Genomic DNA, 12,990 nt, shown 5'->3' with positions numbered 1-12,990 from the left:
CACACACACACACACAGCTGAGGTAATTGCTGCCTGCTGATATCCACAACATCCTCCCTATGCTTGGCAGATAGCTCTGAAGGCTTGTATGGATGCTTCACACAGTGGAGAATGCCTACAGGCCACCTGGTGGTTTGTTCCATTCTCAGTAAAAGGAATCGATACAATTATTGTGCTTGACAAGTCTCAAAAAACACTTGGAAGAAGTAAGGTCTTTTTTTATTCTTTAAATGACTTTCTTCCGTGTGTATGTACTTCAGTTCCATCTTCTGACTATTCAAGATACTATTCTGGTAGACTGGATCTGAGTGTTTACAAGAGTAGAGCGCCAAGGATGGCATAATAACCTCACTTCTCACATGCTCTTTTCTCCTCCTGCTCCTTCTCACCTCCTCGTCCTCTCTTCCAGGGAGCAGCATGGCTATCGCTCTGCCCAGGGCGGGGGCATGATGCCAGGGCCTATGAGGCAGCAGGGCATGGGGGGCCCCAACGTCCAGATGAACATGCCCCCTGGTGGAGGGATGGGGGGTATGAACCGGGGCTACGGGCCCATGAACGAACAGAGCCACATGGGACAGATGGGAGGGGGTTCAATGTACGGAGGGAATGGAGGTGGTGGTGGCGGCAGGGGAGGCATGGGCAACAGAATGATGCAGATGAATCAGATGAATCAGTTGAACCAGATGGGCCAGATGAACCAAATGAATCAGATGGGTCATCAGATGAACCACACAGGTCCAGGGAACCACCCTGGCATGCAGCAACATCAGCACCCCCAGCAGCAGCATCAGCACCCCCAGCAGCCCCCCTTCCAGAGCAGTGGGGGGTACGGACTGGGGGGTATGAACAGCCCCTTGGGGAGTCCCCGGATGATTGGCCCCCAGCAGGGGCTCCTGATGTCCCCCCGAAACCGAGGCAGCCCCAAGATGGGTGCCAGTCAGTACTCACCTGGAGGTACGTCAATCAGGGGGTACACTATACCTTTGCATAGTTTTGCTGTGCTTCATAAAACACAAGATGATCAATCTTGTTTTTGGTTTGTAGAAGTTATAGTACAGTTTCTAACAGTGTGTTTTGTTTCTGTCCCAGACATGCACTCCCCCATGGGCCCTCATGGAGGAGGAGGAGGTAGCACCTCTTTCTCCAGCAGCTCCCTCAACGCCCTTCAGGCCATCAGCGAGGGGGTCGGGAGCTCCCTCCCCTCCACCCTCACCTCCCCCTCCCCAGCCAACAAACCAGACAGCTCCCCCAGCGTCCACTCCTCCTCTCAGTCCATCCAGCCCAGTCATCCCGCCAAATCCGGCCCGGATGACTCCAAAAGCCCAACAGGAGGCCTGGGTCCTGCGCCCAGCGTGCACCCCCTCCACCAACACCATCACCACCACCCACACCCCCAGTCCGAGAGCTCCGGAGACAGGTTGGACAGCCAGGCCCCGGCAGGCAGCAAGGAGCCCAGAGAGGGGGCCATCGAGGCTGGGGTGAGCTCAGAACCCACCCGGAGAGTCCCAGACGGTAAGGGCCATAAGAAGCTGCTGCAGCTGCTGACCTCCCCCACTGAGGAGCTGGGGTTAGGGGGAACTGGCCCCGCCTTGCCCTCTATACCTCCCCCACCAGGCAGCAGCAACACCCCAGCAGGGTCCGACACTAAGGACCCCACAGGAGGCATTTCCAGCCCTTCCTCTTCTGGAGTCTCCTCCTCTTCCTCAGCCTCCACCAATCAAGGCCAGGCGTCGGGCACGGCTCTGGCCAATGCTCTGGCCTCTGCCCACTACACGGCGTCGCTGCAGGAGAAGCACAAGATCCTCCACAAGCTGCTGCAGAACAGCAACACACCCGACGAGGTGGCCAAGATCACAGCTGAGGCCACTGGGAAGGTGACTCTGGGAGGCCAGGAAGTCCCAGGGGAGGTGGGGGCTGGAGGAGCAGGAGGAGTAACAGAGCCCAAGCAAGAGCAGCACAGCCCCAAGAAGGAGAAGACCCACGCGCTACTCCACTACCTCCTCAACAAGGATGATACTAAAGAGCCGGTGGATGTGAAGCCCAAGCCTGAGGAGCTGGAAGGAAAGGGGCCCCCAGGAGCCACTGCCGGCCCCCCACCCAGAGGTCCTGGCACTGGACCCGGCCCAACGGCTGAACACCCAGAGAGCAAGATCAAGTCAGAGCCGCCTGATGAGGTAACCACACAGTGTGGTGGTCAGATCATTACATTACTGGTAGATTATTACAATTACATGAGTATAACTACTGATAAACACGTTGCCCATTGGCCTTCACTGTGAACATTTTCATTACTATGAAGTGCTTAACCTCTGTAGGTTGTGTGATACTGTGTTGTTGCTGATACATGTGTATCTATCTCTTCCCAGTTGGACAACCTGGAGTCCATCCTGGGAGGTTTGAGGGGTTCTGGCTCTGAGTTCTACCCCGAGCAGGGAGGAGGAGGAGGGAACAAGGCCCAGGGTTGCCTCGACGAGAACCTGCAAGGTAGGACTGTTCACATTGAGCGTGTTGATGAAAAACGTTTTAGACCTAGCCGTAAAAGTAACCTCAGAGAATCTGGACACCAGTCTAACATGTACCTGTTCTATCTGCTGTGTCCCTCTGGGTGTGTGTTCAGGGAGTTCGGGGATGGCCCCTGGCCCACGAGGGCCCTTCCAGAGGGCCATGTCAGCAGACACCAAGCCTGGAGTGGCGGGGAGGCGCCCCATGCTCATCAAACAAGAGAACATGATGGGCAGCCCAGAAGGATACCCAGGGAACATGGGTGTTTGTCCACGAGGCGTTGGAACAAGTAACTTATTTAGTTATTTCACTCTCTTTTATGCTCTGACATTTGTCTTTCCTCTGTCTTGCTCTTTCCACAACTATCTAAGTCTGGGTTTCAGTCTGTGTCATTGCTGCTTTGAAAAAAGAGCTAATCTGTGTGTGTTTTGTGTCCCCCAGGGCCGATGAACAGGGGCATGGGGGTTCCCCAGCGCTCTCCCATGGGGGGGTCAGGGGATTGGGGGATGCCCCGCTCCTGCGCCAGCCCCGTGGGCTCAGCCGGTCACCCCTCCATGAGCCGTCCTGGCATGGACTACAACTCCAAAGGCATGATGGGAGGGCCCATGGTGGGAAGGTCCAACAGTGTTCCTGGCACCAGATCCATGCTGCAGCAACAGCTAATGGACATGGGTACGTGTCTGTGTGTGTGGGTGTGTTAGTCCATAGAATGAAGATGGCGGATGTAATCTCTGGGATGTCTTGCTTGTGTCTGTCTGTATGCACGTGTCTATATGTGTATGTAATATGTAGTAATTGAGAGATAGAATATCTGGTTAATATTTGTTGTGTGTGTGCAGGAGGTTCTGGTGAGATGGGGATGAGTCCGTTCAGTCAGCAGGGCCAGCCCAACCAGTCTCCGTCCTGGTCTGACAGTGTGATGGGGATGGAGGGAAACCACAGCAGGTAGACTAACCCTCTTGCCCTCCATTACAATGCACTGACCCCTGCTCTTATATCTAAATAATAGTTTTAATAATATATGATTTATACCAGAACAATTGGCAGCCAATGCCATTATGTAATACAATTAACGGTTCTCTGTGTGTGTTTCAGGCGTCAGTTTGGGAACACCCTGGATGAGCTCCTGGCTCCACCCACCACCAGCGAGGGCCAGAGTGACGAGCGGGCGCTGCTGGACCAGCTGGACTCTCTGCTCAACAACACAGACGGCATCGCACTGGAGGAGATCGACCGGGCCCTGGGCATCCCCGACTTGGTCAGCCAGGGCCAGGGGCCAGAGCAGCATGGTGAGCCCTTCCCCGGCCAGGATCCTTCCATAGTGCTGGAGCAGAAGCCTCTGTACGGCCAGGGCTACCCCGGACCCCCCTCAATGGCCATGCAGTCAGCCTACGGGGGGAGCCCTATGCAGAGCCAGCCCCAACAGGGGGGCTTCGGCCCCATGCTCTCCCAGATGGGCCCAGGGGGCAGCTTCCCAGGGATGGGAGGCATGGGGGGTATGGGTCACCCCCGTGCTAACATGATGAGACCCAGGATGATGAGCGCCACAAAACCCATGAGGCTCCAGCTGGCACAGAGACTACAGGGCCAACAGGTAGGAGACACACACACAGACAGACTGATAAACTCACACAGGACTTTATACTGACAGCTTATTCTTTCCTCCCTCCCTCAGTTTATGAGTCAGACTCGGCAGGGGATGGCCATGAAGATGGAGAACCCTGGAGCGGGCAACCCTGGCTTGAGGCCGGGTATGCAGCCTGGCATGGGGGGACAGGTAGGCACTCCCCTTTCCTCCACACACACACACACACACACACACACACACACACACACACACACACACACACACACACACACACACTAGCATGTGGGAGCCACTTAGGCCTAACCTTTCCTTGTTGTACATTACACACAGCCAGAAATCTAAATACACACACACTCACTCTACCCCTTCCCCGTCCCCAGCCTGGCTTCCTGAATGCCCAGATGATGGCCCAGCGTAGCAGGGAGATGGTGACCATGCAGATGAGGAGACAGAGGATGATGATGCTAATGCAGCAGCAACAGCAGCAGGCGGCAGCAGTGGCCGCTGCAGGGGGGTTCAGCCCCCCTCCCAACGTCACCGCCCCCACCGGCATGGACGCCCCTATGGGAGGCCCCAACCTGGGCCCGCAGCAGTTTGGCTACGGGGGAAACTACGGTGAGTTTGGGTTTGTTTGACCTGAAGGGCCACAGAGTGTTTCTGCTTCCTAGTGGTGAGTTTTGTACTTGCAGTGGGACATGGAATGTGTGTGTGTTTATAATGAAAATATGTCATTATCATTATTTGACAATGTTGGTAACCTGTTGAATAAAAGTGATAATGCCCTCAAAGCCAGTGTTTGGAGGATATATTGGCACGGTGCTTAACAACACCTGTGCCAATATCCTCCAAACACCGGCTTTGAGGGCATTATCACTTAAGTGGGTGTGGGTGTGTGCTTGCGTTCACATGCCATTGCTTATGTAACATGTTCCTTCAGGTATGGCCCAGCAGGGTGACCCGTCGTTTGGCCCTGCGGGCAGCAGCCCCCCCAGCACCATGATGTCAGGCCGCCTGGGTCCTCAGAATCCCATGATGCAACAGCATCCCCAGGGCGGACCCATGTACCAGAGCGCTGACATGAAGGGCTGGTCGCAAGGAGGCATGGCCCGCAACAGGTGTGTGTGTAGCAGGGAGGGAGAGAGAAATAACCTACAACAACCAGTGACAACATTCGTAACCAACTAACCCACCTCCTTCCCTCCCTGTCTCTCCAGCTCGTACCCCCAGCAGCAGTTTTCCCAACAGGGCAACCCGGGGCAGCAGCAGTTTGCCCAAACGGGCAACCCAGGACAGTACGGGGGCATGATGATGAATGGGGGCATGCCTTCCAATGGAGGGGGGGGCCATATGGGGCAGATGGGGATGAACCCCATGGTGATGGGACGTATGCCGATGGGGCCTGATCAGGTACACCGCTGTTGTAAATGGTGTGTGTGTGTGTGTGTGTGTGTGTGTGTGTGTGTGTGTGTGTGTGTGCACGCATGAACGTACCTACCAGCTCTGTCTCACGTCAGAATTAGACGTTCATCCATGTTTCTCAAACGTCAAATTTCGAAGTTGTTCCAAAAATCTAATTTCGAAGTGTTTAAGGTTAAGTTTAGGCATTAACTCCAAATTGTTAAGGTAAGGGTTAAGGTTTGGTATAGCCTTAAAACAAAAATATCAGAAACAACTTTCTATAGCTGGATTTGAACTTGCAACTGTAACAGTGTAGGTTCCATCCCTCTCTTCGCCCCAACCCGGGCTCGAACCAGGGACCCTTGCACACATCAACAACTGACACCCACCGAAGCATCGTTACCCATCGCGACGCAAGGGGAAACCCTACTTCAAGTCTCAGAGCGAGTGACGTCACCGATTGAACGCTATTAGCGCGCACCACCGCTAACTAACTAGCCATTTCACATCGGTTACACTCACCCCCCCTTTGACCTCCTCCTTTTCCGCAGCAACCAATGATCCGGGTCAACAGCATCAATGTAACAGTGTAGGTTCCGTCCCTCTCTTCGCCCCAACCCAGGCTCGAACCAGGGACCCTTGCACACATCAACAACTGACACCCACGAAGCACCGTTACCCATCGCGCCACAAAAGCCGCGGCCCTTGCAACGCAAGGGGAAACCCTACTTCAGGTCTCAGAGCGAGTGACGTCACTGATTGAAACGCTATTAGCGCGCACCACCGCTAACTAACTAGCCATTTCACATCGGTTACACAACCTTTGGAATAAGAGGCAGATGCTTACGGTTTGGGGTAGGCTTAAAACAAAATATCAAAAACAACTTTCTATAGCTCGAACTTGCAACCTTTGGAATCAGAAGCAGATGCTTATGCCAGTCCACCATCCCTGTCCACAACGCCCTAGCAAAACCCAAACCTACTTGAAGGTAACAGCGCTCATTGTTGCTCCTAGTGGCCGGTTTCCATGTCATCTCCGGGCGACCTCAGACATGGATGGACGTCGAAAACTGACTTGTATCACGGGTGACCTGGCTGGCATGTACAGTAAGCATGAGTGTTATCAATATTTATGTACTCACACACACACACACACAATGTCTCCAAAACTAACCCCATTACCTCTCTTCCTTACAGAAATATTGCTGAACCTGAGACAGAGGCGTGTGGTGGAACAGAAACAGACTCACTGTGATCCTTTCAGAGAGATGAGTGCAGTCTTGTGTGTGTGTGTGTGTGTGTGTGTCTGTGTGTCTGTGTCTGTGTCTGTGTAGTACTCTACTCCCACCAGTTAGGGGTGCTGCTCCTCTGGACTCGAGGCCAGTGTCGGCAGTCTCAAAGCTGGAGGAAAATAGACAGAGGACACACTATTCTACTCTCACTTCTTGTACATGAGACATGCTATGACACACACCAACACACACACCCCAAAACATCCAAGACACACTGACACACAAACACATACACAAACCGACGGATAGAAATTAGAAGACATCCTCTCTCTCGTGGGATGTGACTACCATCATGCCAAGTTCACCCCTGGCCGTGGGAATTCTCTCTGCTTTGGAACGCTATGAGAGAAGACAGTGTTTCCTAGTTCTGGTCCTGGAGGACCACTGTGTGTGCAGACCATACATCCCATCCAGTCTCTGAATCCACACTTAATGAATGATATATATAGTCCATTGTTGGAGAAGGTGGGAGTTGATTGTAATCACTGATACATGGTCAGCTATTTTCACATCCCCCTAATGGATACGATTAGGGAACCCTGATTCTAGATCTGTGGTTAGGGGCAACTTCTACCTCTATAAGCTATATTACTTTACTGATGAGCAGGCATGTAGTCAATAGCATGTAGTCAATTCAGAAGTACAGTACCAGTCAAAAGTTTGAACACACCTACTCATTCCAGGGTTTTTCTTTATTTTTACTATTTTCTGCATTGTAGAACAATAGTGAAGACATCAAAACTATGAAATAAAACATATGGAATCATGGAGTAACCAAAAAAGTGTTAAACAAATCAAATTATATTTTCTATTTGAGATTCCTCAAAGTATCCACCCTTTGAGTTGATGACAGCTTTGTACACTCTTGGTATTCTCTCAACCAGCTTCATGATGTAGTCACCTGGAATGCATTTCAATTAATAGGTGTGCTTTGTTAAAGTTAATTTGTGAAATTTCTTTCCTTCTTAATGCGTTTGAACCAATCAGTTGTGTTGTGACAAGGTAGAGGTGGTATACAGAAGATAGCCCTATTTGGTAAAAGAACAAGTCCATATTATGTTAAGAACAGCGCAAATAAACAAAGAGAAACGACTGGCCATCATTACTTTTATTTATTTTTTAAAAATGATTTAACCTTTAGGTCAGACAGGAAAGGAAGACCCAGAGTTAGCTCTGCTGCAGAGGACAAGTTCATTAGTGTTACCAGCCTCAGATATTGCAGCCTAAATAAATGCTTCACAGAGTCCAAGTAACAGACACATCTCAACATCAACTGTTCAGAGGAGACAGCGTGAATCAGGCGTTCATAGTCGAATTTCTGCAAAGAAACCACTACTAAAGGATACCAATAAGAAGAAGAGACTTGCTTGGGCCAATAAACATGAGCAATGAACATTAGACCGGTGGAAATCTGTCCTTTGGTCTGATGAATCCAAAGGAGGAGGAGGTGTGATGTGTGGGGTGCTTTGCTGGTGATACTGTGAGTGATTTATTTAGAATTCAAGGTACACTTAACCAGCATGGCTACCACAGCATTCTGCAGCGATACACCATCCCATCTGGTTTGCGCTTAGGGGGACTATCATCTGTTTTTCAACAGGACAACTACCCAACACACCTCCAGGCTGTGTAAGGGCTATTTGACCAAGAAGGAGAGGGATTGAGTGCTGCATCAGGTGACCTGGCCTCCACAATCACCCGACCTCAACCCATTTGAGATGGTTTGGGATGAGTTGGACCACAGAGTGAAGGAAAAGCAGCCAACAAGTGCTCAGCATATGTGGGAACTCCTACAAGATTGTTGGAAAAGCATTCCAGGTGGATGAAGCTGGTTGAGAGAATGCCAAGAGTGTGTAAAGCTGTCATCAAGGAAAAGGGTGGCTACTTTGAAGAATCTAAAATATACTTTGATTTGTTTAATACTTTTTTGGTTACTACATGATTCCATATGAGTTATTTCACTGTTATTCTACAAAATAGAAAATGGTAAAAATAAAGAAAACACCTGGAATGAGTAGGTGTGTCCAAACTTTTGACTGGTACTGTAAGTAATTAAGAGGCAGCATACATACACAGTGGACCTGCAGGAGACTGGGTTAAGGTACGACAGAAATAAATACTAGTTGGCTGTGATTGCACTTTACGGAAAGGCTGTCGTCAAAATGATTGTGGCAATATTTATTGGTCATAGAGGCCTTTACCCAAGAATTAATGCATAACAGCAAATCTTGTTAAGTTTTTATTTTGTTTTTGTGTTTGTCAGAGGATGGAGAATATTATGATTAGAAATGGATTACTGTGACGATCAATATTCTAAATGGTTAACCAATGGAAAGGCAGTAAGCACAGATTTTATAGAACACTTTCTTCTGCAGTGTGTTGATTATGGGGATGTTAGTGGATGAAAAAGGTTCAGATTATTAAAGTAGATCCTTAAAATGTACTGACCTATTTCAGAGTGCACAGTTACCCTCATATTTATACATCTATTCATAAATGTAAATAAGCATTTTAAAAACGAATGTGTATATTGTATTTTTAAGGAGGAATTTGTAAGATTCACATCTTGGTTACCTCATGGAACACTTAATAGCAATTTGTTGCCAGTTAATTAATAAGTTGATTCCTAAAGTAATCCACACACTGTGAAAGAAAGGGTTTCCCCCGATTTTAGTGTATGTTTATGCAGATTTCTAGCAATAATCCTTCCTCCTGGTTCTCCTGTGAGGGCAAAGAGAGGCACCATTTACTCAAAGCGATGGTACTGCAGTATTAGGATGTGACTCGTCTCGTTTGGAATTTTTGCTTTTGTCTGTGAATACAAATGTAAATACGCTTCAAATGTATTATATATATATATAAATATATGCTTTTGTAGGTCACATACTGTTTTTGAAGAGATTGTAAGGCTTGATATTTAAAGTATAATTTTATGATTCTGTCGTAGGTCAAAATAACTTTTATTTTCAATACAAAAGGAAGGGGGTCTTTCTTTGATCAATACTGAAACACTTTGGTTCAGTTTGCCTCAGAAAGCTACAACTGCATCTTTTGTTCTTTCAGAAAGCACTTTTTTAAATTTGTGATCTATAAATCATACATTTCTCTTTTTCAAAGGCATTTGCATAGATTTAGAGGTGCTTGTGTGATCCTGTCATTTTCTATCATTCGATGTTTAATTCAAAAGAGCAAACAAACACACACGATGCCTAAAAGAGGTGACATGTGATTGTGTTAGACTTAGGGGGGGTCCATGTTTCTTACCAGTGTGTGGATTGATATTTTTAGATAGGGCCCTATGAGTTCAATGGCTCTAGTTCCATTCCTTATAATTCCATACTCTGTTATTGGCTAGGCTACTTAACAGCAACTATGTGCTCACAGATAGGCTATTATAGACCACCCAAAGCCATTGCAATATCAATACTGCTTTTCTTCCCTTCTATTGGGCACAGATGCTGGGTTGTGGTGGTCAGTATTACTGTATGTAGGTTTTTGAGTTACGGTCTTCAACACTGCGGTTGGTTCTATTTGTGGCTTTACTTTTTGAAGTCAGCTCATATTTAGGGAGGCTGTCGGGCTACACTAGATGGTGATTTGGATTCCCTCCCTCTCTCTGTCTGGTCCTTGAAGGTTATTTGGGGACATTTTACATGATTTTATGTTGAACCTTGATTTTTCCTTTATTTTGTAACATTTTCTGTGAAGCTTTGTGAGAAATCTTTTTAAGATGTGCTCAATCCAAAGATTTGTGTTTTGTCATTCTGCAGTGCTTAGAATCCGGTCCTAGATGGTGCAAGTAAGCTATTCATGTGTGCATTTCTCGGCTGCACACCCTACATAGAATATGTTTGAATTTATGTATTCCCATTCCTACAAAACAGAGTTAACATGGGTCTGGTTCTGCTGAAGTGATTTTAATCTTGCTTGTGATTGTTGTTTTTTTGTTTCTTTGTTTTATCTCTTAAAATCTATGGCCAGTTCTAAGTTGTGGTGCTGGAAACGGTTATTTCATGAGATTGACCACTCAGAGAAGAAGCTCTTTAGTGGCACTAACCTGTGTGGTGATACAAAACTATCCCATGGACTCTGAAGATGACGGATCGCTATCTATCTTTTAACACAATGGAGAATGTCTTCAAGCTGTTTTATGGAAACTTCATTACATCTTGGAATAGTCTAGAGTGAATTTTTAGTCTTGATGAAGTATATTGAAAAAGATTGACCTACCGAATATTCAAAAGTACTATGTTCTGTGCTTTTGCTTAAAAAAAAGTATCCCTCTCGATTTATCCTTTGATTTAAATGAAAAGAGAGGGGAGGAAAATATAAAATGCTTGGGAAAATATACGGTCATAATTTCAGGATGTAAATTACTGTTGCATTTTTTCTTACTTGTTTCTTGATGTTAATATTGATGTAAATACAAATTTCTATTTAAACATTACATTGTGTGTGTTGTGTTTTTCATAGCGAGTGTAAGTTTCTAAGTTCCAAGTTAGCTTGGCCAGAGAGAAGGGGATGACAACTGGGGTTTAGTCACTGGACTAGATGATGAAGAATAGGGGCACTTATCATCTGGGTGCAAATGATGTCTGGAGACTGGGGGTCTGCGTGAACTAGGAGCCAGAGGTGAGAGGGTGAGAGAGGAGGTGAGGGGGTCTCTGATGGGGGGGGGGGTATGAGGTTTTGAGAGGAAGGTGGCGGGTACAGTAGGCTGGAAAGGTGGCAACACTGAGGTCATTTGGAGTGTGGGATCTGCTTGCTTCTGAATCTGTACTGTTGACCAATCACCGACGAAGGGGCGTAGACTTCGTCTCCTAACTTTGGCTTGCCTCCAGAAAAAAAATGTGTGTGCCAGAACAGCCCCAAAAAACTTAACTGAAGTCCAAAACAAAGAAAAGAAACATCACAAAAGGCTATCATAATACAGTGGATTCAGAAAGTATTCAGACCACTTCCCTTTTTTAAATTTTTTTTACATTAGCCTTTTTCTAAAATTGATTACATACATTTTTTTCCCCTCATCAGTCGTACAATACCCCATAATGACAAAGCAAAAACTGTTTCTTTTTTATTTTAGCAAATGTATTAAAAATAAAAAACAGAAATACCTTATTTACATAAGTATTCAGACCCTTTGCTATGAGACTTGAAATTGTGCTCCGGTGCATCCTGTTTCCATTGATCATCCTTGAGATATTTGTACAACTTGATTGAAGTCCAACTTTGGTAAATTCAGTTGATTGGACAAAATTTGGAAAGACAACACCTGTCTATATAAGGTCCCACAGTTGACAGTGCATGTCAGAGCAAAAACAAAGCCATGAGGTCGAAGGAATTGTCTGTAGATCTCCGAGACAGGATTGTGTCGAGGCACAGATCTGGGGAGGGTACAAAACATGTCTGCAGTATTGAAGGTCCCCAAGAACACAGTGGCCTCCATCATCCTTAAATGGAAGAAGTTTGGAACCAACAAGACTCTTCCTAGAGCTGGCCGCCTGGTTAAACTGAGCAATCGGAGGAAAACGGCCTTGGTCAGGGAGGTGACCAACAACCCGATGGTCACTCTGACAGAGCACCATAGTTTTTCTGTAGAGATGGGAGAACCTTCCAGAAGAACAACCATCTCTGCAGCACGCCCCCAAATCAGGCCTTTATGGTAGAGTGACCAGACGGAAGCCACTCCTCAGTAAAAGGCACATGACAGCCCGTTTGGAGTTTGCCAAAAGGCACCGAAAGGACTCGCACACCCTGAGAAACAAGATTCTCTGGTCTGATGAAACCAAGATTGAACACTTTGGCCTGAATGCCAAGCGTCATGTCTGGAGGAAACTTGGCACCATCCCTACGGTGAAGCATGGTGATGGCAGCATCATGCTGTGGGGATGTTTTTCAGCGGCAGGAACTGGGAGACTAGTCAGGATCGAGGGAAAGATGAACGGAGCAAAGTACAGAGAGATCCTTGATGAAAACCTGCTCCAGAGCGCTCAGGACCTCAGACTGGGGCGAAGGACAACGACCCTAAGCACACAGCCAAGACAACGCAGGAGTGACTTTGGGACAAGTCTCTGAATATCCTTAAGTGGCCCAGCCAGAGCCCGGACTTGAACCAAATCTCTGGAGAGACCTGAAAATAGCTGTGCAGCGACACTCCCCATCCAACCTGACAGAGCTTGAGAGGATCTGCAGAGAAGAATGGGAGAAACT

At 47.6% G+C, this 12,990-nt stretch overlaps 1 protein-coding gene across 6 annotated transcripts in view; it reads left to right on the top strand.

The window, feature by feature from the left end:
* LOC115168368 (nuclear receptor coactivator 3) overlaps positions 1-7,018 on the top strand; it is a 109,694-nt gene extending 102,676 nt beyond the window's left edge. For all 6 annotated transcript variants that reach the window (XM_029723558.1, XM_029723557.1, XM_029723553.1 and 3 more), the window contains 12 exons: positions 410-954; positions 1,090-2,174; positions 2,367-2,484; positions 2,618-2,791; positions 2,944-3,174; positions 3,342-3,447; positions 3,598-4,096; positions 4,178-4,279; positions 4,471-4,705; positions 5,028-5,205; positions 5,305-5,497; positions 6,686-7,018. In XM_029723558.1, the coding sequence (XP_029579418.1) occupies positions 410-954; positions 1,090-2,174; positions 2,367-2,484; positions 2,618-2,791; positions 2,944-3,174; positions 3,342-3,447; positions 3,598-4,096; positions 4,178-4,279; positions 4,471-4,705; positions 5,028-5,205; positions 5,305-5,497; positions 6,686-6,697 (3,478 nt within the window). In that variant the 3' untranslated portion in view covers positions 6,698-7,018. The remainder of the gene's footprint in view (positions 1-409; positions 955-1,089; positions 2,175-2,366; positions 2,485-2,617; positions 2,792-2,943; positions 3,175-3,341; positions 3,448-3,597; positions 4,097-4,177; positions 4,280-4,470; positions 4,706-5,027; positions 5,206-5,304; positions 5,498-6,685) is intronic.
* Positions 7,019-12,990: the final 5,972 nt, after the last annotated feature.

This window comes from Salmo trutta, chromosome 30 (assembly GCF_901001165.1).
Source record: "Salmo trutta chromosome 30, fSalTru1.1, whole genome shotgun sequence".
NCBI classification, from domain to species: Eukaryota; Metazoa; Chordata; class Actinopteri; order Salmoniformes; family Salmonidae; genus Salmo; species Salmo trutta.
The sequence above is the reverse complement of the archived record's forward strand: the minus strand, read 5'-3'. Positions and strand labels throughout refer to the sequence as shown.